Source organism: Pan troglodytes, chromosome 2 (genome assembly GCF_028858775.2).
Source record: "Pan troglodytes isolate AG18354 chromosome 2, NHGRI_mPanTro3-v2.0_pri, whole genome shotgun sequence".
Taxonomy (NCBI): Eukaryota; Metazoa; Chordata; class Mammalia; order Primates; family Hominidae; genus Pan; species Pan troglodytes.
The window spans coordinates 75,574,667-75,601,856 of record NC_086015.1 but is presented as its reverse complement, the minus strand read 5'-3'; the positions used below and the strand labels follow the sequence as shown (position 1 = coordinate 75,601,856).

Sequence of the window (27,190 nt, the reverse complement as noted above, 5' to 3'; positions counted from 1 at the left end):
ATTTCTTTTTGTTTTAAGCAAAAGATGGTCATGTAGAGATCTGGTGAAAATTCAAAGGACGAATTGAAACAGATTGGGGAAAGCACTTTGGAGGCTACAAAAATAATCCAAACCAGAGCTCTTAGACTATAGAACTGGAGAAGTCATGTTAGGATTAGCAAAGAGAGAAACCATTCAAGAGACATTTCAGATGCTACTATCAACAGAACCTGATGCACTTAAGCCAAAATGGTAGGGAAGAACGAGGACAAAGTGGTAGCTATCGAGTGGCCTCCGTTAATCATTATGGAATGCAGGGACAGGGGAATGGTGTGTCTCTGGTTTTTGTTTGTGTATTTGGTGGCAGGAGTGGCTGTTGTTAAAAAGATGATGGGTTTGATAATTATTTCCATTTTATTAATTACTAATTTTAGATTAATGTACCATAAATTTGACCTTTTCTGGTGTAAAGTTCTATGAGTTTTTTCACATGCATAGCTTCACGTAGGCAACACTACAATCAGGATACAGAACAGTGTCATCACCCCCAGAAACTCTTGTGCTACCCCTTTGTAGTCAAAACTGCCCCACTTCTAGCAATTAATGAGCTGTTTTCAATCCCCATAATTTTGCCTTCTGCAAAATGTCACATAAAGAAAATCACATATTACGTAATGTTTTCTGGTTACCTGTCTTCACTCAACATGGTGCCTTTAAAATTCATCCCAGTTGTTAGATGCATTAATAGTTCTTTTTCATCACTGAGTAGTGTCCTGTGGTATGGATGTACCATAGGTGGTTTATCCGTTCACTGTTCAAGGACATTTGGGTTGTTTTCAGTTTTGGGCAATTATAAATAGAGCTGTTATAAACATTTTTTTCCTCTCAGAAAGCAGAGGTGTGTTTTTTTTCTTTTATTGAAGTAAAATATATATAACATTAAAGTTAACCATTTTTAAGTGTAAAGTTCAGTGACATTAAGTTATAAACTTTTTTGTATGAGTTTTTATGTGAACACAAGTTTTCATTTATCTAAAGTAAATATTAAAGGAGTGAGATTGCTGGGTCCTTTGGGTAAATTCATCTTTACATTTAAAAGAAATTGTTAGCCGGGCATGGTAGTTTGTACATGTAATCCCAGATACTCTGGAGGCTAAAGTGGTAGGATCACTTGAACCCCGGAGTTTGAGGCTTCAGTGAGTGATGATTATGCCTCTGTACCTGGGCCTGGGCAAAAGAGCAAGACATTGTCTCTTATATTAAAAAAAAAAAAAAAGAAAAGAAAAGAAACGAGAAATTGTTAAACTGTTTTCCAGAGTGGCTGTATCATTTTGCTTTCACACCATGAAGGTATGAGAATTTCTGTTGCTCCATATCCTTGTCAGCACTTGGTATTGACAGTCCTTGCCCTTCCCACCCCGCACCAGACCCTGCCCCTGCTCCCTGCTCCGTTCTCACTGTGGTTTTAACTTGCATTTCTCATATTGCCAGTGATGTTCAGCACCTTTTCATGTTCTTTTTTTGCCATCCATTTTGCAAAGTGTCTGTTCAAACCTTTTGCTCATTTTGAAATTGGATTCTTTTATTTCTGTTGCATTTTCAGAGTTGTTCGCATATTTTGGATACAAGTCCATCGTTGGATATGTGATTTCCAAATACTTTCTCCCATTTACTAGCTTGTCTTTTCGTGTTTTTTTGCATAGCAAAAGTTTTGAATTTTGATGAAATTCAATATATCAATTATTCTGATATGGATGTGGCTACTGATCTCATAACTAAAAACTTTTTGCTTAACATAAGGTCACAAGCTACTCTCCTCTCTGTTTTTCTAACAGTTTTGTCATTTTACATTTTATATCTATGATCTATGATCTGTGATCCATTTTGAATTTATTTTTGTATAAGGTGTAAAGTAGAGGTACCTTTTTTGTTGTTTGTTTTTTTGAGATAGAGTCTTACTCTGTTGTCCAGGATGAAGTACAGTGGCAAGATCATTGTTCAATGCAGCCTCTACCTCTCAGGCTCCAGTGATCCTCCCATCTCAGACTCCCAAAGTGATTACAGGCATTAACCTCAGCACCAGCTGAGGCTCCTTTTTTTTTTTTTTAACTTATGTATGTCAATTTGTTTCAGCATCAATTATTGAAAAACCATCCTTTCTCCATTGAATTGTCTTTGTACCTTTGTCAAAAATCAACTGGCCACATCTATTTCTGGACTCTCTATTCTGTTCTGTTGTCTATGTGTCTATTCTTAGACATTACAATATTGTCTGAAATGCTGTAGGGTTGTACTGTAATCAGTTTTAAGATCAGTAGTGTGGGCCGGGTGCAGTGGCTCACACCTGTAATTCCAGCACTTTGGGAGGCTGAGGCAGGTGGATTACCTGAGGTCAGGAGTTCGAGATCAGCCTTGCCAACATGGCAAAACCCCATCTCTACTACAAATACAAAAATTAGCCAGGCATGGTGGCACGCGCCTGTAGTCCCAGCTACTTGGGAGGCTGAGGCAGGAGAATCACTTGAACCTGGGAGGCAGAGGTTGCAGTGAGCAGAGATCACACCACTGCACTCCAGCCTGGGTGACAGAGCGAAACTCTATCTCAAATAATAATAATAATAATAATAATAATACTATCAGTAGTGTGAGTCCTCCAATTTTATTCTTTTTTCAAAATTGCTTTTGATGTTTTAGTTTGCCTTTCCATATAAATTTTAGAATCACATTGCCCTTATCTTCAAAAAAATGATGCTGGGATTTTGATTGGAATACCACTAAATTTATAGATCAATTTGTGAAGAATTGACATCTTAACTAATTTGAGTGTTTCAATTCATAACTATGGTATATTTCTTCATTTATTTATGTTTTCTATGATTTATTTCATTAGCATTTTGTGATTATCACCCTATGTATCCTGTACATGTTTTGCTGGATTTACACCTAAGTATTACTTCCTCCTTTTTTTAGAGCTATTCTAAATGGGATTTTAAAAAATTTGAGTTCTAATTGTTCATTACTAATTTATAGAAATATAATAGATTTTTGTATGCTGAGCTTGAATCCTATGGTAATACTAAATTTACTTATAGTTCTAAGAGTTTTTTTAAAAATAGATTTCTTGGGATTTTCTACATAGACAGTTATGTTATCTGTGAATAGGCATGGTTTTATTTCTTCTTTTCTTTTCTTTCTTTCCTTTTTTTTTTTTTTTTTTTTTTTTGAGACAGGGTCTTGCTCTGTCATCCAGGCTGGAGTGCAGTGGTGTGATCACAGCTCACTGCAACCTTGAACTTCTGGGCTTCAGCAATCCTTCTGCCTCAGCCTCCTGAGTAGCTGGGACCACAGGTGTGTGCCCCCATGCCTGGCGAATTTTTAATTTTTTTGTAGAGACAGGGTCTCCCTTTATTGCCTAGGCTGGTTTCAAACTCCTGGCCTTAAGTGATCCTCCCACCTCAGCCTTCCAAAGCGCCGGAATTACAAGCATGAGCCACCAGGTGACCTATTTCTTTTTTTCTGATTTGGATGTCTTTTAATATTACATCTTGCTTTATTGTACCTTCTAGGACTTCCAGTATAATGTTCAATGGGAGTGGTCACGTTCCTAATCTTAGGGGGAGAGCATTCTCTTTTTCACCACTAAGCACGAAGTTCCCTTTATTTCCTAGTGTGCTAAATGTTTTGTTAATCATAAATGAATACTGAAGCTTATCAAGTGTTTTTTGTTTCGATTATATGATCATGTGGTGTTTCTAGGCCTTAAATATGGTGATTACATTGATTGTTACGTATTAAATAGCCTTGCATTCCTGAGATAAACCCCATTTGATTGTGATGTATTTTTAAAAATATATAGCAGGATTTTATTAGCTAATATTTTGCTGAGGATTTTTACAGCTACATTCACAAGGGTAGTTTTGTACTGTCTTTGTCTGGTTTTGGCATCAGGTTAACGATGGCCTCATAGAATGAGTTGGGAAGTATTCCCACCTCTTTTATTTTCTGGAAAAGATTGTTTAGAATTGGTTTTGTTTCATCTTTAAATGTTGGGTAGAGTTTGCCAGTAAAATCATCTGAAACTGGAGGAGTTTTTGTTTGTTTGTTTGTTTGGCTTTTTTTGTGGCAAAGGGAAGACTTCTAACTATGAATTCAATTCAAAAAAATAAATGTAAGATTACTCTGGTTACTTTTTTCTTCTTGGGTGAATTTTGACAGTTTGCTGCTTTTAAGAAATTGGTCCATTATGTCTAAGTTTTTAAATTCATGTGCAAATAATTGTCATAGTATTTTTTATTAGAATTTCAGTATCTGTAAAGTCTGTAGTGATAACACCTTTTATTTCTGATATTGGTAATTTGTGTCTTTTCTCTGCTTTTGTTTGTCAGTCTGGCTAGTGGTTTATAAATTTTATTGATCTTCTCAAAGAACCAGCTTTTGTTTTATCGATTTTTTTCTGTTTTCTGTTTTCAGAAAACAGAATTATTTCATTTATTAGGTATTTCTTCTGTTTGCTTTGGGATTATTTGCTCTTATTTTTGTTGTTTCTTACGTTGGAGGCTAAATTGCTGATTTGAGACCTCTTTTTCTAATAAACATTTAATACTATAAATTTCCATCCAAGCATTCCTATCGCTGTATCCAACACATGTTGATGTGTTGTATTTTATTTTTATCCAATTCAAAATATTTAAAAATTTCCCTTGGGACACAGTTATAATGACTTTTAAGGTTTTCATCTGATAATTCTTACATCTGTGTCATTTCAGAGTTGGTTTTGATTTTTCTCAATTTAGGTCCTATTTTCTTGCTTCTTTACATGCCTGGTAATTTTTGATAGGATGCCAGACACTGTGAATTTTACCTTGTTGGGTTCTGGATATTTTTCTATTTCTGTAAACATTCTCATGCTTTGTTCTGGGACAAGGTTAAGTTCCTTGGGAGCAGTTTGTTTTTAGTCGGTCTTACTTTTTTTTGTTTTTTTTTGAGACGGAGTCCCGCTCTGTCACCCAGGCTGGAGTGCAGTGGCAAGATCTCGGCTGACTGCAACAACCTCTGCCTCCTGGATTCAAGCCATTCTTGTGCCTCAGCCTCTCAAGTAGCTGGGACTACAGGCGCCTGCCACCACGCCTGGCTACTTTTTGTATTTTTAGTAGAGACGGGGTTTCACAGTGTTAGCCAGGATGGTCTCAATCTCCTGACCTCGTGATCTGCCCGCCTCGGCCTCCCAAAGTGCTGGGATTACAGGCATGAGCCACCGCACCCAGCCGTGGGTCTTACTTTTAAGCTTTGTCGAGTGGGACCAGGTCAGCATTTGATCCAGGGCTATTTATTTCCCACCTCTTGAAGCAAGACTCTTCTGAATACTCTACCTGATGCCTTGTGAATTATCAGGTTTTCCACGCTGGCCATAGGGATCATCTGCTATTTCTGGCCATCTGTGAGCTCTCTAGGAATTGTTCTTTCTAATCTTTTTGGGTGTGTTTTTTCCCCCGGACTTTGGACAGTTTCCTTACATGCATGACTGATCAGGTCTCAGCTGAATAATCAAGGGACTCATTGGAAGTCTCTGGAGCACCCTCTGCAGTTAGCTCTCTCCTCTCATACTCTGCCCTGTGAGTTTCAGCCACCTTGGCCTTTCTGGACTCCCACCTCTGTGTCCTCCACTTAGGGCATCTTCCAGGCTTTGTCTCAGTCCCTTCTTCCTACATTAGTAGCCTAGAATATCTCTCCAGATGGAGAGGATTTCATCCAGATTGGGAATATTTCATCCAGCTAGGATGATCATAAGATTCATCTTGATTGTTTGGGTGATGATAAAATGTAGGTTATTGCCAAGTAGGTGTTTGCTGAAGTGTTTGGAAGGGAAGGTCAGTTGAGTACAGGAGAACACGGATACACCAGATTAGCTCATTAACAAGGATTTTGCAGCCTCACAGCATGATGGCAGAACATGTGTGGATAAAAACCGTGAGTCAGAGTCAAAGAACTTTAGTAAAATAGGAAGAGTGAGTCACCATCATTGTCATCACCATCACCATCACCATCACCCCTATTTTATGCCACTCTTACTCTGAGGTAGAGGTAGGAGCTTCAGGTTCATTATTACATTTAATCCTGGTGGTGGCCATGAAGAAGCCCTTCCCAGATTTCCCGCTGACAGAAGCATATAGTGACCGATGGTCTCAACTGCTGCACATTGAATTCACCGCTATGTTTGCATCAATGCCATGCTTCCCACAGCCTTCTCCAGACCAATGTCTGAGTGTCACAGGAATACTAATGCGGGCCCATTACCATGAGACACAAGTGACTTGGCTCCAGGATGCTTCATTGACCTTGCTGAAACTTTGATGGAATTGCACCATAACCTAAGACTTTCCCAACTCAAAATCCTTTCTCCCTCATTGCAGTCAGACCAGCTTTGTGGTCTGACACTCCTTTAGCCTCCTTCAGCTCCATTTTCCCTCACAGACATTTTCTCCAATATGTCTCTTGCACGTGTAATCCCTTCTTGGTGAATGCTTCTCAGAAAACTTGAGCTAGCACAATCCTCAAATAACTCTGTGAGGCATGTATCCAATCCACAGATGTGGATCATGGAGGTTGGAGATTGGAGAGGGGAAGTAACCTGCCCAAGGTCACACAAGTCATAAGGTGGCTGAACCAGGATTAGATCCCAGGGCTGTGTGACTTTATAGCTTATCATAAGCATGCTGTCCTGTTACTCTCTGGATGCAAAGATGGTGGCTTCATTGTGGGTAGGAACTCCAAATAAAAATGAATTATTGAAAGAAGGCTTGGGGAGAGGTGGAAGGGTGTTTGGAGAACTCTCATTCTGACTTCTTGCCATTAAAGATGTTGATTTGAGAAGGGAGTAGCCTTTACTTACAAGAGAAGCCATTTCTGTAGGTTGAGATAAGAAGAACATTTGGAAGAGAAGAAAAGGGTGTGGCTGTGGAGGTGATTCTGCTTCCTTTAACTCTTAGAATGATCACGGCAGAGTTATAGGCTTTGATCTAATAGAAAAGGCATTTTTAAATTCAGACAATTCCAAGAGACAAGAATTTGGTTCCATCCCAGTGCACTATGAGCTGTCAACATATAAGTCCAGGAGCAGCCTGGCTGAAAAGGGGCTCACGAAGGCCAAAGCAGAGTGAAGCCACAGAGAGGAGTGGTGGGAAAAGGTCTGTTAGCAAACTCCCAAAGATGCTTAGAGAGAAAGGGAGAGAGAGCAAATACTGAGGAAGTTCCAGCTGTTGGTGACTAGACATAACATTTGGGCAATTACTGACTTTTACTTTTCATCACAGTGTTTTGGTGCCTTGTAGACACAGCTAAGATGTCATGAATGTAGATAATTTAGTACAGTTGTTGTCATTTCTTGCTGAGTTGCCTTAAGCTTGACATTAGCAAAATCGATCTTACTTAAATAAGTTTTCAATACTTATTTGCTTTTGTGTTGCAGAGACGGATTGTTTTGCTTTAAGATGATTTGATAAAAATAGCTTATTTCATATAAAAACTGATGTATTATTTGTTATTTTATCTCCACATGTCTTGGAATCTTTCGGGCAGAGAGAAATATAACCCCTAGAATTAGTTTTCTACTCCTTCAATAAAAGCTACACCAGTTCATCCATCAGTGATAGAGGTGGTTTAGGAAGAAATTACATTTGTTTTACTAAAGAAGTCCAAATGTTTTATTTAAATCTCTAACTTCCTGGAAAATTTGATGTGGGTGGTTTGTGTGTATGTGTGTGTGTGTTGTTGTTGTTGTTAGTAAACAGGAAGCTCTTGAAATTATACACTGCAAGCATGTAAATCCAGGTTTTGTTGTAGTTTCTTTTTGGGTGGGTTTTTTTTTTTTAGTTTTCTTTTCCCCTTCATTACAGAGTCCTATATTAATTGCCCAGCTCTTTTTTGAGGATTTTCTGAAGTGGTACCCCACAGACATAATGCTATGATAATGGAATTTCAGTTTCTTTCGGTTGACTGCTTGCAAAGAGGTTTTATTTGGATAGGAATGCAGGAGATTGGCCTTTTTTAAAAAAAAGAAAACATACAGTATAGCTTGCCTTTTTTTTCTTAAAGAAATTATTTGTGGGAAAATAGTTTGGAGTATCTTATTAATGATTTTCCTCTTGGATTTTTGTTTATTTTCCACCCCCATCCCTCAGATCTCTGTAACTAAAAACAAGCTTCAGTTCCTCATCTTGGTTACAGTGGTTTAAATGTTTGTTGGTATGTGACTTTGTTTAGTAAAGTTTGTGTGATTCCTTTTCTTTCTTTTTTTTCTTGCAGTGATCTCAGTTTGCTAAACATTGCATAATTTAAAAAAAATGTAGTAGATTATTTTTTGGCCTCCCTAAAGTTCATAGTCATTGCTGTTTTCCACTTCAGTCACTCAGATTATTTTATGAAATCAGTCCAACCCCCAAAGTTGTTTGTTCTTGGCTTTGACTCTGGGTGGAGGTGTGCTGTGATTTTCACAAACTTTGATGTTTTCTGTCTTATGTAGGCGAGGACCTGAGAGTTTTCAGCAGTTTTCCTGCAACCAGGGAAAACTGTGTATTGAATAAAACCCTTGCAATAGACTACTCAGCCCTAGATTTTCTTTGATGAGCACATATCTGCAAGTGGCTCTTGGCCAAGAATTGAGGCTGTATATGGGGGAAGAAATAGGAACATCAGTAGTTGGCTCTTGGAAAGATCTTTAAATAAAGATCATCTGGTCCAAGGATGGCAAATATGTGGCACAAGTACCACTACTTTCCCCACCCACGCCCATTGCAAACATCAATAATCGATCATGGCTTTCTTTCTGTTGAGCCATCCAGACCACATAATCTTTCTTGACATGATATCCGAGGCTTCTGCTAAAATGCCAATGGAGTTGGCATGCGAGATTGAATCTCTACCACTGTGGATTATAATATATCTCCATAAATAACTACAGACATGGGGAAGCTCAGAGCGAGGCAGAAGAGTGCTAGAGTTGGGAACGTGGGCTCAACAATGGAATGATGTGAGCTCCAACTAGAGCTCAACCACTTGTTAGCTGTGTGGTTTGGAGCAAAGTTAATCTTCATAGGCCTGTTTTCTCACCAATAAAGTTTGGATGATGATAGAGACTACATCATAGGACTGTCGGGAAACAAACCAAAATAACCTGTGGGAAGCACTCAGCACAGTGCTTGACATTGGTGCTCAGGAAACATGAGCTTCCATGAACGTCACCATCATTATTAGGGAGAGTGACTTGTTTGCGATCACAAAACCAGTTAGGATTAGACAAGTTTCTCAACTTCAGTACTGCTGATATTTCAAATGGTCAGATAATTCTGTGCTGTGGGGGCTGTGCTGTGCATTATAGGATGTTTAGCAGCATCCCTGGCCACTACCCACCAGATGCCAGTATAATGCCCCCTCCTCTTCCCAGTTATGACAAATGTCTCCAGACATTACCAAATGTCCCCTGGGGGACAAAATGGATACTTTTTTTTCATGTTAACATATTTGTGCCTGAACGCACTGTCAGAGATGCTCATTCCATTGGTTTCATGATGAAACCCAGGGAATATGTATTTTTTTTTAACTGTTATCAGTGGCTTTAATGTCACTCTCTTCATGTCAAGCTACAACTTTTTCTACTTAACAACTCATCGAGAGTTCTGAGTAACAGATTAAAACTCGAAGTTTTAATTATACTCTTGTAATAGAATTTAAAGTAATATCAAAGAGAATGTTCACACACAATATAATTTCCAGTGAAAACAGCTGCCTTCCGGATTATGTAATAATAACATTGATATAATTAATTTGAGTACTGACTATGTGTTGGACACTGGGGCTATGAGCTTTATGTTCCTCATGCCATTCAATTGTTACAACAATGCACAAGGCATGCATCATTATTCTCATTTTACAGATGATGGAGCAGGGGCATAGAGTGCCTTGCCCAACATCCCACAGCTAGTAAGTGGATGAACAGACCATGCATCCCAAGTCTGTTATCTACAGTGCACACGCGCGCGCGCACACACACACACACACACACACACACACTACAGAAAGGTCTGGAAGGATATACACCCAGATGTTTACCTTGATTATTTATAGATGATGGGATTATAGGTGTTTGCTACTTATTACTGAAGCTTATTATTTTTTAAATTATCTTCTTTGAGCATTCATTATTTGTAAAAAGTATTAAAAAAACAAAATTATAGTTATGCAGCATTGTGACTTTTATAAAACAAGTGATTCATTGTGTTTACAACAGTCTACCTCCTATTCGTCTGATCTTGCTTATGACTGACTGAAAAGCAACAGAAATTATATTTTAATTTCTCATGTGAGATACCAGAATGGAAACATACAGCTCCTTAATGTAACACATAATGATTCAGTAGTGGGGGTTGTGTGCATTTGAAGCTACTTTTTCCATAAAAGGTTATTCTGTAAGCAATCATATGGAACTTTAAAATAAATATATTACATGTTATAGATTCCAAAGAATGTTGTCTTTCAAGATTTCCTACCTTGGAGAATTATATGTTTGTTCAATGATGCTACCAGTGAAACATCTTCTTTTGAATTTCACTCTTGATTATTGCCTTTAAAGCTACTTTCTGAACCAGACAAGAAAACCAGTCTTCATTATTTTAGAAAAACACCAGGAATTACCCACTTGGTTGCCCTCTAAGACTAAGACATGCTCTGAATTTCTGTTTGGTCATTTTCAAAAATCAAACAGAGCCACATGGATAAAATTTGCCATAAGAGGCAGTGCTTTAACCACTGTCTAAATTTTCTCATGGAAATTCCAAAAAGGGAGATGCAAATGTGGTTTGATGAATGGAATCATTGTTGGAATAAGTGCAGTGACCCTCAAGGTGACTACTTTCAAATGTACTACACACATGTGGAAGCATAAATTCAGGGTGTGTGTTTGTGTGTGTGTGTGTGTGTTTGTGTGTGTGTGTGTGACATTTGCATTATTTTATAGTTATGCATTATGTGTTTCAATTCTGAATACGATATTTGCCTGGCTTTATTCCCTATGGCATATGTTTCCAATTTTAAGTAACTCTGAAAGATCTTCTGTGTATCTGTCTGCTCACATAACTAAAAGGTCTTGGTGACTCTGGAGTCCAGCTGAACCTTTATGTCTAAAAGAACATGTGTAAGTACATATGCTGAACCAAGAGACACAGAGTTCACCAAAGGCCCAAGTCTCTCTTTAGGTTTTTCCCTTTGTCCTGTCATGTAGGACCAGGCACTGGTGGACTTCCAGGTGAGTGGGGACCCTGAGGGTGGCTTCAGACCTCCCCCTCGCCCCCGACCCCCCGCCAGACATTCCAATTGGAGCCTTGCAGGGATGCCAGTATCATAATCTTCAGCCTGCCTCCTTGGAACTCCTCCCACATCTCTCGGTGGCTTCTATAAACCCCTGCACAACATGTCCACACTCTTGTCATTGGAGCCTTCATTTCCACTAGAATCTCTCATTTCTGAATTCAGTGTCTTTATCATTATATCATGTCATGGAAAGAAAGGACAAAGGGCACAGGGTCTCCTGGATGGCAGAGCGATCTTGTCACTTCATCATTCGTTTGTTCATTCATTTGCTCAAATATCTAAGTGCTTACTGTCTGCCACTGAGGAATGTGAAATGAACAAAATAGGTCTCTGGTCTCATGGAGCTTACTTCTAGGGAAGACAGACAATAAATGCATAAATCAAGAAACAAGCTGGGATTTTAGATATTAATTTTGAAGGAGGAGGAGAGGAAAGCAGGATGTGACATTTAAGCTGAGACCTGTAGGGTGAGGAAGATCTAGCCCTGTAGAGAGCTTGAGGAAGACTATGCCAGCAAGGTGAAGGCTTCAGTGCTCCAGCACAGTGCATAAGGCATTGAATAATTATATCACAAATACACAAAGTAGGCATAAAATAATATTATCCTCAATGAGGCAATCCTGACATAGGTGAATTGTAGACAGAGGAATTTGTAAGGCCACTAGACAAGATGGAATTCTTAACTATATTTTCTTTCATTGTAAACCAGGGAAGCCAATTTTAGCATTGCTACATAACTGAAGCACTACTGTAATTTTTTTAACATATTATTCAGGACTCAGCATGAGATGAAACTGTGAGAAAAGCTAAGGTCTTCCTCTTTAAGATTCTCCTTGCCCTAGAAAAATCTGGCTTTATTGCATTCCGGGGCAGAGCATTTTTCAGAGCGTGTGTGTGTTTGCTCTGTTCACATTATTTCTTTTCCCCAGAAGGAGACCAAACTGTTTAAAGGGAAGATAGAAACAAACAAACAACTGGGTAATACGCTTCCAAACATTCAGACACATGTGACCTTTCAGCCAGCGCAAAGATCCATGAGGCAAACAGCAGGCCAGCCGTGCTTGATTCTTTTGGAGCACAGATGCTGCTGCTTCGTTGGGGATGACCATATAAATTATACAGACCATTATCATCTCTTCTCCAGAATTTTCACTTTTGAATTCTGACCCAAAAAATACACAATTTGTTCCCCTCGAGCATGTGATTTCATGTTGCCCCCAGCACCTGCTGGAACGACCAGAGAAGATTGGATTGGCCCCTTCTACCTTCTGCTACTCTGCATCCAGAAGAGGCTGTTTTCTGTTGCCTGGAGGAACGGCTGGTTTTGTTGTGCCAATCGGAGCCTTGTAGGGATGCCAGTATCATAATCTTCATTCCTCCATTTCTCTCTGGGCCTAGAACTCTTTCCAATGGAATGTCACAGATAACTTGCCACTAAGAGATGTGCCCCCTCTCTCTCGCTCTCTGTTTTTTTCTCTCTCTCCCTCCTCCCCTCCAAAAATCTTGCATCATTTTGTTTTCTGAATCTTTCTAGGACCTATGCCTTTCTTCTAGCTAAGCTGGGGACACAGATCATAGTGGCCTGATTTTTCCACTGTTGATAAATTCACCTTCAAAATTCTTTGTAGTTAAGTTCTGAACTACCATCTTACTATTCGTATTGATTTATTTTTCAATTTTCTCTACTGCTTCAAAATCCACAAAAGTTTCTTTTGGTATTTTCTTATAGTTTAAGTGACAACTCTAACAAAATACATCCTCTCTGCTGACCTGGTCAGTTTATACTCGTGGTTATCGCTTCTAGTTTCTTCCTTAAAAAAATGCTCCATTGAAAAATTATCAAGAAATTCACTAGAATGTAAGCTTTATGAGGGCAAGGATTTTATCTTTTGTTTTGTTTTCTCTTTTGTCCTTAATATCTAGAATGGTGCCTACTACACAGTAGCATGTGATGAATATTGGTTGAATGAATGAGTGGATGAAATTGACATCAGACTTGCTTGTGTGAGGGGACTTGGCTGATGCCCACTCCTTCTTCTCATAAGAAGGTTCTGCCAAAGTCAAAATGAATTCTTGAAATCATGTTAGCTGCAAACCCATCAAAATTCCAACCTTAGCAAAAGTCTTGGAAACAAACACATTTTCCCCCCAAATTTTTCTAGCAATCTACTATCCATTCAGACATTTCCATAATTCGTCGCTAAAACAGCAACAATAAGCTACACAATGTAGGTTGTTCAGGAGCCCTACACAGGATTGAAGACTGGGTATTGAGAAGGTGGAGTTAGTGAGAGAAACAAACCTCTCCACATAATAAACCGTCTGGTCAGTTTTAGTGCCTTCAGTACCTGAGATTCAAATGCCCTGGACATCCCAGAAGAAGGAGACTTTCAATTAGAGCATCCAGGTGAAGCTCTTGCCTAATTTAAATTCCATGCATCATCCTGAGATGCAATATCCTAAAGTTATGATTCTATTTGTTACCACTTCCTTTATTGCGTTTTGTTTTTAGGCTGAGAGCTATGGGGCTCACAGCATATCTGACATTGTTTATGGAGTCGTGGACTCTAATAAAGTCTGCTTAATCATGATGGAATAGGTTCAGCTTTGCCAGAACTGAAAAATGGGTTGGTAGCCACTGAGCACCCTGTAGAGCCCACCTTGAGGTTCTCTTCAAGTTACAATCTCATCTTAAGCACTCTGTTATGAAAAGAAAATCATTTGGTTATGTATAGAGCCAGTTCTCAGTTACAGATAGAAATAAGACTGATTTCTGCTCTTCTTTATGGGGAAGTTATCAGATTAATGATACACCAGTGCCAGGTAAAGGTATTTTAGTGGCCCAAAGAGAGGCTACAGCCTGCCTGCCTGCCTTAGGGGCATCTAGAGCCGTGCTTCTTGCCTGAGGGTAATTTTGACCCCCTAGGGCACATTTGGCAAGGTCTAGAGACTTTCTGGTTGTTTCTCCCACAAAGGGGGATAGGTGCCATACTTACAATGCTTAACACCCTATAAGGCACAGGACAGCACCTCAAAATAAAGACTTATCCAGCCCAACAAGTCAATTGTGCTGAGGTTGAGAGACTCTGATCTGGAGGAACCCCACTCAGCTTCATGCAGATGTCCCTGCCTGGGAAGGTGAGTCTTCTTTTGCTATTTTCCAGTTCTTTTAAGAAAGTATCTCCATCTTATTCTTGCATCAAGAATTGTGGAATGGGAAGCAGATCTGATTTCAGAAGTGGGCAGGGCAGGCAGCCTAGGTGGAATGATTTGAAAGGCACAGAGACAATCCAGACATAAAAACATTCCTCTACTTCTGAGGCTCCAAGGCCTAGAATTCTTTCTGTTGAAATCCAGAGAAGAGCTGAACTGGCTTCCTGAGTTTTGAATCAAGCTCTGCTACTTCGGAATGCATTAAGATTTGCTGAGCACTGTGCACTCAGCCCTGGGCTAAGTGCGGTGCAGGCATTCTCTCGTTCCATTTTCTCAGCAGCCCTGTGAGATGTGTCCAGTTATTGGAGGCTTGGAAATGTTCAGAAACTTGCCCAGGGTGGTACACTGGTTAAGCATGGTGCTGGTGCAGAGATTTTCCACCAGGTTTGTCTAAGGCCCAAGACACTGCCGATAACCAAGACCTTACCGTGTCTAGTTCTGAGGTAATTCAACCAACCTTTTTTGTGACTCTCTTTCCACCTGTGGAAACCTGAGGGAAAATTCCACCATGACTTCTAGGAATCTTTGACAATGCTTAGCTGTCTTGATTTGTTTCTTTTATGTCTTGCCCTTTTTAAGGCTTCCCTTTTAAAATGGAGACAGTCTCAGAGTAGGTGGCAATTGGAAATCTCCATAGAAGGATTCCAAACCTCAACATATAGCATAACAAACTATATGGTGAGCTTCTCAAAATGCCAATTTCCAGGCCCCTCACCAATGCTGATTTAGCAGGCTTGAAATGGGCTCCTGGATCCCTGATTTTTAGAAATTAATCAATTCTTTTTTTCTGGAGCCCTGATACTAATGACGCCCTCCATCCAGGTGATGCTGAGGCCCGTATCTGAGGGCCACACTGAAGAAGAAGGCCAGTCTAGCCCCTTCTGGGGAATTCACCTAATTGACTGGTTTTCTCAAAGAAAGGATACTGGTCACTATGGAAGGACAATGTTTAGGGTAACTTAGGGCTCCAAGACCCCTCACACAGGCCGAGCTAACTGTGCACTGCTGTCCTCAGACTCACCCAGATCAAGGGTTCCCAAACTTCACTGCACATTAGAATCACCCGGGAAGCTTTTAAAAGTCCTGATGCCCAGATCATACTCTGGGTCAATTAAATCACAGTGTCTGGGCCTGGGAGCCAACCTTTGTAAAGCTCTCCAGCTGATTCCAATGCGCAGCAGTTTGTGAACCAGTCCTGAGCATTGTAGATTCCATATCATTGCTGCTGCTGCACTTTCTCTTGCAGTGCTCTTTGGCTATCCTAGCCCCAAGTGCCAAAATCTTAGCTCTCCAGGAAGACCCAGCTGCAAATGACTCTTTGCTGTATTGTCTTGACATGCCCCCACTCCAATGTGGTTCCTTACTCCTCTGCTGCTTCCTCTAAGGTATTCATCTTATGACCTTCTTTGTATTTACTACGTATCTTCAGCCAGTTAGACTGCAAGTTCCTTGAAAGTATGGACTCTAATGTATGTGGCTCTGGACTGATTTGAGCAGAAAGAGTATGCAAGGGTGGACACAGGAGAGATGAGGCAAAGACCAACTCAACTCTTTTCCTTGGCTTTCTTCAGGATAGATCAGATGGAGGGTAATAATAATGGTTGCTAGAGGTCACCTATGCATGAATTTCTTGAGTAAAATATCCCAGTAAAATTTTTAGGTTTTTAAATTAAAGAAATTGTGTTTTATTTTTATTTTTAAGACAAGGTCTTGCTCTGTTACTCAGGCTGGAGAGCAGTAGTGCGATCATGGCTTACGGCAGCCTCGACCTCCCAGGCTCCAGCCATCCTCCTGCCTCAGCCTTCCCAGTAGCTGAGACTATAGGTGTGCACCACCACTCTCAGCCAATTTTTAATTTTTTGGTAGAAATGAGGTCTCACTATGTTGCTGGGGGTTGTCTCAAACTCCTGGGCTCAAGGGATCCTCCCACCTCAGCGTCCCCAAGTGCCGAGATAACAGGTGTGAACCACTGCACCCAGCCTTGAACTCACTCTTCTGGGGGAGAAATAAAGAATCTTTCTAAATAACAGCACCTTCTAAATAGTGATGTTTTGACCTTTTGGTATTGTGAAAATGTGTGTCTTTGCTGCCATGACTCAGAATGTAGGCCAGCCTTCCTCCCCAGGATGTTTAGGGGGCTTATGGGGACTTACTCATGCTTGGGAAGGAATTTAAGAGGAAGTCAGAGTACCCTCTAAGTTTCTTTTCATCTCTTCTGATTGTTTTCACCCTGCTCACTTGAGAAACAAATCCTGTTATCCTAAACTGACATGGGACTTAGTTTCTGCAAAGAGTGACAAATGTACAAATGCACAGTGGCCTTGACAGATGCTGCAGCTCTGTTTTGATTTGCCCATTTAGAATTTTAAAACTGAGAAAGACTTTGATTTCTTGCCTCCCTTGAAAACTCAAAAGCTCTTCCCGCCCTGTGCTTGCTTTCCTGGTAATAGCAAATAGCACCTGCCACTTTTAGCTGAGGCCTGTGTGCTCAAATTTGCTGTAGCCCCTATGCCTATGCCTCCTTACTTCCAAGATTTCAGTTGCCTGATTTGAGTTCTATAGGCTGTGGCAGCAGCAGCACCTGTTAAAAACTGTTAAAACGCAGATTGCTGAGCCCTGCCCATCTTCCGGAAGGAAAAGGTGTCATTTGTTTATGTATGTAGATATATACACATATACATGTGGGTACATATATACATGTTAGTATGGATTCATATAGATTTCCTTCTGTGGATTATAATCCAGTACTATTGTTACTTCTTTTCTTGCTCAGGATGTCTCAACTTTGGGCATTTGGGAGCTCTCTGGGGTTGCCTCCTGTGGCCTTTCAGTAAGCCTCTACACAGCTGCCCCCCGCCCCCCATTTTGTTTTGGGTTTTTACAGCACTTTTTGCCATCACAAGATGCTCCATGCTTATTTTGTATTTTCCCTACCCCAACCCTGGAATTAACTAGCTCCTCAAGGATCCCTGATTTATTGTATTGGAGAAAGGTATTTAGAAACCAAGATCTGGGTGCTAGGTGTGCTCAGTGCTATTGGATCATCATTGCTTCTAGTCATTCTGAGTGGACAGAGCTAGGGAATATATGTGTGTATACTTATGTATACTAATTTACACATATGTACACATATAGATTTATGTCTATATCTATTTATCATGTGTATGGGTGTGTGTATGGGTGTGTGTGTGTGTGTGTGTGTGTGTGTAAAAACTGACCCCATGAATACCTTCAACTCCAGTCCAAGGCCAAAGGAGTCATACTAGCTTTGGGAAAATCAGATTTTTAATCTTTGTATAGTTTTAAAATTTTACAAGTAGTTCAAGGACATCTTGGGGAAATAAGAAAGCTTCTTTTTATAGCTATTTTATAGCTATTACTTCAAAAAACTCAACAAATCCCAAGCTTATGGCTGAGATGTCTCATCAACATACCACCATGCTTAATATCCTTCAGTCCCTCCTGAAATCTTCCATAGTTTGGAACACACAGCCTTACTGTTCCCGAAGGTAGGTAGACCTGCCTCATTTCCCTTCTCATAAAACACAGTTTGTCTCCAGCTCTACTGAACAATGCCTATTGTAACGCTGAGCTGGCACTTGTGCATTCTAAATGTAGGCCAAGACACTTCGCGGAGATTACAATCAGAACTTTGCTTTACATGTGAAATCTTATTTTGCATGCAGGTACACAATTACTCACTCAGAGACTTAATTACACTGCCTTAGGATAGTATTAAAACAATGGTTTTAATTATTTTTTTGGGGGGTGTTACAAAAGTAACCTGCTGTCTTGTTAGGTGGGTGAGGGGCCTTTACTACAGTCTTTCTGAGAACTTCACAGATACAAATTAACCTTCAGCTGTTAGGTTTACCTGTGAGTCCTTCATGTTTATTCAGAAAGAAACCATACTTGGATGGGGTCCCTTACTCTCGTTATGCTTAATGTAAATCTAGTACTGCTTGATGAACTGTTTAGAGAACTGGAAAGATAATCCAGCCAGGATGGCTCATGGGCTGCTGGAGGTGTGGCCCCTCAGTGGTTTGGAAAACACTCTGGGTTTTAAACAGCAGCACCTATAATTATGGAGGCGTCATCCCTTCCATGAAAAAAGAAAACAAAACAAAGAAAGCAAAGCCCTTCTACTAACAAGGTGTAGTCATAGCATGTGTTCAGCCTTCTCAAAACCTGTCTGGCATTTGTTTCTGGCCTGGTGGAGAGTATCTTCCATCTTTCTCTGAGCTCTCATAAAACAATACAAAGGTAAACAATTGGAGGGCAATTAGCAGTCTCTTTGGGGTAACAGGAGAGAGAAGTCACCGGACTATTAATGTCAGAGGAATTAATTATGGTTTGCATAGGTGATTTAGTGACTTAACTTTGCAAATGGTTGAAAAATAAGGAACCAACGAAGTTTATAAAAGATGCCAGTTTGGAGAATCATGTATGGCAGACTTACAGGACTACCTGTGAAATAGTTTAAGGCTATCAAGATATTGAGATGCAGCCTGTTGTATAAGGGGCCGCACGTACTATAGATCACCTTTGTCCAACTTGAATGTGTGTGAGACTTGGCTGGGTGATTTTTTTAAAATACAGATATTTGATTCACTAGGTCTGAGGTAGGGCCTGACATTCTGCATTTTTGACATAACCTGGAGGTGGTGCTCTGCAGGTCAGCACATCTCATTTTGCATAGTAAGGCTGTAGATTGTTCTAGTACCTGTAGCAGATGGGGTTGAGCCACCCATACTCCTTTTACATGTTTCCAAGTTACCAACGTTGCACTGGGAATGCTCAGGGCATTAGAACAGCTTTTTGGATTGACGATACTTGGCCAAATGCTTCACCGTACCTTGTAGTTTATGAGGATTACAGTCCACTGAGACCCATGTTCATACAGTACAGTCATGCACAACCTCTTTTCACAATCACCAATTTAGAAAAACATAAAAATATTTGCAGGCCATATTTATTTATGTTTATATAACTGCATACTTTAAAAAAAAGCAGCAAGTGCAGTCTTGGTAACTAAGGTCTCACTCGCCAGTTAGAAAAACAGAAAAAGCACTATTGTTTCTAGATTTAACTCTGAGCCTCTTAAGTTTTGTTGTGGGGGAAAACACTTTTTAAGCTAGGGTCATTCCCCGTTCCCTGACTAGCTTTTCCACCCACTCAATTATCAAATGTGGTTTTGTCTCAGAGTGCCTGTTAATATTGTATACTTTAAAACAAGAGATCCCCTGCTGATTTCCGGTGTGGACATATAGGGACATGAGGACACAGAGGATGGGCTCCTCTTACCACTTACTGTGAAGCACATGATTTTCATTAGCCATTTTTATCTTCTTGGAAGGCAACTGAGTTTAAGCTTTCATTTAGAGAATGGTCTGCCCACGCTTACTAACCTCCCCTCTCTGAATCCACTTTTCTCTTCTCAACCCTCCCTTCTTTCTTTGCTGTGTTGACCCCCACCTGGATGTCTGCCACATCTATGGAGAGAGGGTGGAGAGAGAGGAGGGTGAGCAGGGGGTTGAACTTGTTCTTGACCCTCTGTGGCCTCAGTTTCTCCCAGATCTGTAAAGGGATCTGTAGGTTAGCTGTTTCTGAGAAGCTAGACAAACCACTTAAGTCTGAGGATTGGTCACTTTAGTGGAAAGAGTGAGATGGAAACCCACAAAGTCAGGACACCTGGATTCTAATCCTTGTCCAACCATTAACCAAATTTATTTTGCCTTGGAGGGCAAATGAAATCCCTGGGCCTTAGATTCCTCATCTGTAATGCGATATTCTTAGTTATGCCCATGTTTTTTAAAGTGTAGGAACCTTGGCACTAGGATGGCATAACACTGAATCACACATTGAGAACTGTATTCCTTTCCGATCACTTTAAATCCTTCTGGTTGTTAAAAAAAAAAAAAAAAAAAAAAAAAAAAAAACAGAAAAAAAGAGAAAGAGAAAACAAAAATTCAAAAATTTCCATTGATACTCTTGTCCTTAACCCTTCTCAACATTTGCCACTCTCCCTCCTTTTTTCAAAAATCATTTTTAATTTTTGTTTTGACCCTCAAAGAGAAATCAGTGACTTTGTTTTTACTGTGCTTGTTTTTAATTTATGGTGGGTGATACTGATTTCCCATTTAAGGCAGTAATAGAAAAAAATTAAAAGAAGGTTGATTTTAATGAAAATGTTTGCTACAATTACCATAATAAGTGGCCTCCAATGAGTATGGTATATTAATTATTCGGGAACTGTTATATAGATATGGCAAAAATCAGGACACCAGTAACTGTGGTTAAAGAAACACTAAATTAAGTGGTTTTAGTTTTTGTTCAACTCAAAACTTACAAGAGCATTCAGGTACGTCATCAGGTGGTAAATGTTCACTCCAGTTTCTGTTCCCCAAATGTACATATATTTAGTGACATGGTATTTGGTGAATGAAGCTCATGTTTGGTGTATATAATCAACAGTAATGTGACAGGGGACTAACATATTCTGATACGTTTGGGAAAATTTTGGCTGCAGTTAACTATAATTTGCTAATTTTGCATTTACATTGGTTTTTTTTTCTCCTGTTACTTAAAATATAACGAAATGGGGACAAGCACCTTTGCCTTGGTGTAATTAAAAATAAAATTATGTCAGGAACATCTGTTTTCAAAAGGGATTTCTATTTGTTTTATCACCAAAAGGTGGCGTCCTACCCCCATGCCCTTTATTTTAAAACCTTTCTTGCTTTAATTTAACAAAAAGAAACTTCCAGTTGATTACTGATAAAGAAATTAAAATCTGCTCCCCACGAATGTAACGTGACAGTGTTGAAAATGAACAATATGTTAAGCTGCAGTTAAGTTTCCCTCTAATGTAAACCAAATGGACATCGAGTTCTTTAATAAGGCAGCACAGCACATTAGACAGTATCATATACAAAATTGAGTACAATATATCATGGGATTTACAACCAGGATTTCCTTTTGTCTGCAAAACTTGTTGCCAACCTGACTGTGGCCCCCACTTGCAAGTGAATGTAGAATTTAAGGCAGTTAAAATGCAGAATCAGATTAGCAGCAATCTAAAGATCTTTTTAGTATTGCGATGATAATAATTTTTAATAAACACACTGCTTAATCTGAAAAACAAGATCAGAGGATGAATTGTTCTTTACAGACTATGAATAGATCTGTTACATTTAAATAAGTCGTTATTCCCCTGAGTTATAATTCTACAGTCAGGCATATACCATAAACATGTTATATTTGGCATAAAGTACTTTAGAAATTAAAAACCATTTTTAATAGGTTGACCACTACAGAACCAGTAGACTGGCTACTTTGTAGATTTCCACTTAATTCCATGTGAATTCAGCATATGGAATTTCCAGTGATGTCAAAGAGTTGTTGGCAGTATTAACTGAGTTGACATAAAGCTTTTAGATCAGTGCCTAGGTCATAGTATTTAATAAATGTTAGATGTTATTATTGACAGCTGTAGACTGTGAGCTCCTCAAGGGCAGGAATTTTTATTTTTTCATCCCTCTGTGCCCACTCTGTGGTCTAGAACACAGTGGGTATGTCATTAATCCCTTTATGTCTTGACAAACAAGACATCGAACCCTAGCCTCTAGGAAGCTAGGACATTCCATACAAGCTAAAATGCATTTTATTGGTCTAGATTCTAGTCTAAAAGATTCAGTGAATAGTCTTATCTGGATAGCATGGAACTTTATGCAGCATGCATGCAATGTGAATTCTACCAGGCTGAAATTACCTTAGCAGCCTCCCTTTCTTTTATTCTGTAGCATCAGCGAATGGCTTTGTTATTTTTTTTTTTAACTTGCGAAAGATACAATTTCAAAGCGATAGTCTTATGCCACCCTTGAAATTGAGATTTAAGTTCTTCTGTAAATTAATGTTTAACAATATTTGTAAAGGGGCATTACCCGAAAGAATTTAATAATAACCTTTTCAGGATATTATCTACAACTGTGCTGGTCTCAAGACCAAAGGGACAGTAAGCCTCTCCCCTCCCCGCAAGGGGAAGTACTTTGTAGGAATCCACAGGGGTGACTTTTAATATATTCTCATAAAGAATTGGCCTGGTGTACACCATCCAGCCAGTAGCTGGAAATGCTGGTTTGGGAGTCTGGCCACTTCTGTGGTGGTGGGTCTGAAAAAATTTACTTCTGTTAACAACAACAACAACAACAACAACAACAACAACAAGACATAGAGGTCTTACAGCTTTCCAAGTCACGTTTTGGAAACACATACTCTGCTTCCTTCTCTATGCGTATTGATAAAAGTGAAAGAAATACTAGTGTCTTTTGTTTTATGTATGTATATTTCAAAACATTTAATTCAGGCTCTTAGTTTATTCCTTCGAATTTCTAAATTCAACCAAACTTCAAAAACCGCAAAAAGAAAAAAAAAAAATCTCACCTTTTCAAAGAATTGGACAAAGCTTTTTGCACGTGACTGATCACTGGGAGAGCAGGTAATTTGTGTTAAACAACGGACTGACATGCTAGCCCCCAGGCGTTTTCTTAAGAGGAGTCGTGGCAAGAACACAGTTCCTGATGCAGCCACTTTCCCCCAAAGTGGACTCGACTGCACATTCCTGCAGTGGCTCTGACAAGGGGGCAGAAGCTCGTCCCACATTCACACTCTCCTGATTCCGAGAAACAGGGGAGAAAACCCCTCGCTGGCTGGCGGGGTTTCTGTTTCCTTGCGAACAGGGGTTTGTCCTTCTGCTGAACTTTCACCTCCCGAACTCGCCTTCTTTCATTGGACAAAGTGCAGAAAGAAAGAGGAGAGACCGAGGGAGGACGGGAGAGAGGGAGAAAGGGGGTTGAAAACACCACCTCCCACCCCGCTCTCCTTCAACTGTCACTGATGGCAAAACACTTTCACTTTTAACTGGAGGAAACTCACATTCTAGCCTGTCCTCTCCCCTCCCTTTCATATTTTTAGCTCAGAATCCAAGCAAATAGCCATCGCATTCCCATCTTCGTCCCTAGTTAACACTCTCCCTTCTCGTTTTTTCCGCTGTCTGAATGGGCCCCCCATTTCCCATCTCCTGAGGAATCTCCCCCTCCGCCCCCCTGCCCCTTATTTTCCAGGTCTTTCCTGCCAGATCCCTCTGTTGCCAGGGACTGCTCTGGCGTTCCCTTCCTCTCTCTGGCCCGCGGGGCTCTGCCTCCCTCTCCTCTTTCCAATCCTGCCCGGACGCCCCTCACTTCCCCCTCCCTGGATCCCTCCCCCCAACCTCCCCCCCATTCTTGGGCAATTGCGATTTTTTTTTTCTGGGAGCCCGGTTGTTTACCCAGCAGGTGGATGTGACGTCAGGGACGCACAACAGCAAAAAATAACAACATCTCCCTCCGCGACGTGTTGGCCTCTCTCGCGCGCCTTATTTATTTATTTGTTCCGGGATGTCGGGGGGGAGGGGGGAGGGAGGAGGGAGGAGGGGGGTGGGCGCCAGCGCCCCGGCGAACGGCAAAGAGGGAGCCGCTCCCGCTCGGAGGGCCGCTGGAGTGCCCAACGGGGTGCGTGAAGCGGAGAGGGGACCCCTGCGGGAGATAGAGAGTCGGGCCGGGGTGCGCCCCCGGGCCGGTGCTGCCCGCGCCTCTGCCGCCGCCGCCGCCGCCGCCACTGGCGCTGGCTGGGCTCCGGGAAGCTAGTCCGGAGCGGAGGAATCTATTGTTATTTATTGTGTGGCGGTTGCACGCTGTACTCGCGGCGGCCCGGCCCTCGCCCGGGAGTGCGTGTGTGCGCGCGTGTGTGCGCGAGTGAGTGTGTGCGCGGGGTGCGCGCGCGGGCGGGAGTGGGCGCGCGCGGGGAAAGGCCCGAAAACACCTTAGTTTGCACCGAGAGACCATTTGCAGCGGGTGAGTTTGTATTTTTCCATTTCTGCTCCACTTTTTCCCAAGCCGCCTCCTGTCTTGTTTCCGCCACTTTAAACAACAACAACAACCAGCACAAAAAAAAAAAAAAAGAAAGAAAAAGAGAAAAAAATGGAAAAAAAAAAAAACTACTTTCCACCTCCAGGCTCCACGTGCATCTCCCCCAGCCCTCCCCTCTCTTCCTCTCCCCCCCCGGGTCGAGGCCCAGCTCTGGGATGGGTGGGGGCTGCGGGCCGGCGCGCGGGTGGAGGGAGCTCCGGCGGCGCCCGCACCCTTTGGGTTTATTTGCATAAGTCAAATGGGGGCGGGGGCGGTGGCGACTGTGAGGAGGCGAGATCGCCTGCCCGTAGGCCCCTTCACGCCTCTCTCTGCGCTCTCCACGATCGCCTAGGGGAGAGAAATCAATAAGCCCAGGCCGCCTGGCGCAACTTTCGATGCCCGGCGTTGGCGTCCGGTGGCCGCCCGGGCGCGGGGCCGGTGCGGGGTCCCGGGTCCTGGCCGCGGCGGGAGGGGGCGCGCGCCGGGCGCCTCCTAGGCCCAAAGTTTAGACTTGGAGCAAACTTTTCCCCTTCCTTCTCCGCGGGTGTGTGCCCCCTCGGTGCCCTTGAGCTGCCCCGCGGGCCCCAGCAGACTGACTGTGGTGCCTGGCCCTGGGCCCCGCATTGGGGAACTTCCCCGCTGCCACGCGCGCGTTACCCCGAGAGTCAGCGGCGAGGAAGCTCTCCCGCCACCCCCTCGGAGCCCGGAAAATTCAAACACGCACCTGCGCACCCCCAGCCAGACACGCACCCCTACGCGCGCTCGGCCTCCGCTTTCCCGAGACGAGTCCGCAACAGCCGTGGCCAGATCCACGGGTGGGTGCGGGAGCCGGATGCGCTGCGAGGAGTCGCCGCGCCCGGATCTCTCTCCCACCATCACACACATTTTCTGATTTTACCCCCCTCTGAAGCTTGGGGGACGGGGAGATTTCCCAAGCTCCGATTTGTCCTGCGTCGCGCGCGTGTCGCCTCGTCCCTCCGGCCCTGTCCTGGCGGCCGATGGCTCTCCGTCCCTCGCTTGCGCGCAGCCTTCCTCCCGAGCTCCCTGCGCTCTATTCCTGTCCCGCCGAGACGACTCCCTGGAGCCAGCGAGCCGAGGCGGCGTGCGCTTCGAGTGGGGACCACGGCGGTGGCGGCGGCGCCGGGAGCCGAGGAGTTTGCCAGTTGCCGCGGGGTCGCGGTCATTTGCTGCCTCCGCCTCCCCTCGCCCCCGCCTCCCGCCTCCCTCTTTTTCAGACAACGTCGCTCTCGGAAACTTAGATTCCTTCTTCTTTTTGGCCCTCGACGAGCCCCCCTCCCCACCTGTTGTGAGCTCCGCCTTGGTCCCGGGAGACTGGCAGTGACACACACGGGCTCTGGGGAGCTCCGCGCCCGGAAACAAAGTCGCATGCCCCCCTCCCATGTGTTTGCTTCGAAATCGCTGCCTGCAGCCCCCCATTCCCGCGCAGCTCCCGCCCCCTGTGAGAATAAGGACTAAATAAACAGTTGTAACTCCAAACCTTGCGCCCGCGATCGTATCCCCATCCCACCCCCTTCTCCCTATTCCTCCCCCCTCCTTTATGTTGTTGCAACTTTGTGAGATCCTGGGGAAGGTGCTGAGACTTTGGCTCGGGCCGGTTTCCCGGTCTCTGGATCTTTGCAGGGATTCCCTGAGCCGCATCCTCTCTTCCCTCCACGCGCACTCGCGGGTCCTCGGAGCCCGCTGCCCTCTCTGTCCTGGCCCCTCGGCCTACTCACCCGTCCCGTCCCCTTCAGTTCCCCCCAGCCTGCACGGGGAAGACTTGCTGAGGGTCGCCCCGGTTTCTTGTCGACTGCAGAACCCGAAAGTTTGTAAGAGGAAGAGAGCGCGCGGCGAGCGAGCGAGCGGGCCGGGGGCAGCGGCAGCGGCGCCGGGGACCATGGTGCTGCCGGCGCCTCCTCCGCGGGCGTGAAGGCGGCGCTCCTACTCCCTCCCCGGACTCCGCGGGTAAGTCGAGGCGGCCGCGGGCGCGGGGTCCAGGGATACCGGAGAGCCCCAGGCGGCACTAGGGGTTCTCCGTCCCCAAAGAGCCAGCCGGGGTGGCGCGAGCCTAGCGATAAGGCACCGGGAGCGAGGAATGTGCCCATCCTCAGGCCGGTAGGTGCTTCGAAATACTGGACTTCCTCCCCTCCACCCTTTCCCCCTCTTTCTTTCCTAAATCTGAAAATCTGGAGATCAAAGTTTAGCGTGGAGTGTAAAGTGCTCCGATAAAATATGGTGACATCCTCGCCCCCCTTCTCACCCCACTCCCCTCTTATAACTATTAATTATTTCCAAGTCATTGTGTCCAAATACCCTTGCTGGGCTGATTACAAAGTGTATTGATTTAGTCTGGGCTCATCCTATGCTTTCGTCTTAATTCATTTTCTTTTTGCTCTACCAGAAGACCCAAAATGAAACTTATTTCTTCCTCTTCCCTACCTCCCCACCCCCCAAGCCCTCATCTGTGAGGCTTGGGCAGAATAATGAAATTAATATAAACATTTCATTTGGTTGCATTTGACCTTATGCAGTCCACTTCTGAGGGGCTGGAATTGCGCTCATGTCTGCTCACAGGTATTTTCCAAGTTAGCATTTTCTTTTTTGTCACTGCTCTTTAAACAGGAATGCCGGAGGAGCATTCTGGATTCCCTTTGAAAGGCATCTGTACATTCAAACCGTCTACACTTCACCAT

General features: G+C 42.7%; 2 protein-coding genes across 13 annotated transcripts in view; one reads left to right on the top strand and one right to left on the bottom strand.

Annotated features, from left to right (window-relative positions):
- Window positions 1–27,190, bottom strand: part of LOC134809482 (uncharacterized) — a 48,440-nt gene extending 21,250 nt beyond the window's left edge. Inside the window, exons 1-2 of the mRNA XM_063806304.1 lie at window positions 27,070–27,190; window positions 26,234–26,775 (exon numbers count right to left, since the gene is read on the bottom strand). Of these exons, the coding sequence (XP_063662374.1) occupies window positions 26,234–26,775; window positions 27,070–27,190 (663 nt within the window). The remainder of the gene's footprint in view (window positions 1–26,233; window positions 26,776–27,069) is intronic.
- Window positions 24,021–27,190, top strand: part of FOXP1 (forkhead box P1) — a 629,627-nt gene continuing 626,457 nt past the window's right edge. For 8 of the 12 annotated variants that reach the window (XM_063806001.1, XM_054682057.2, XM_024355236.3 and 5 more), the window contains exon 1: window positions 26,373–26,462. The gene's annotated coding sequence lies outside the window, so the exon portion shown is untranslated. Of the gene's footprint in view, window positions 24,102–24,354; window positions 24,444–26,372; window positions 26,463–26,522; window positions 26,613–27,190 lie in introns of those variants that run through there. The other 4 variants (XR_010155275.1, XM_054682054.1, XM_063806002.1 and 1 more) reach the window with 4 other exon arrangements.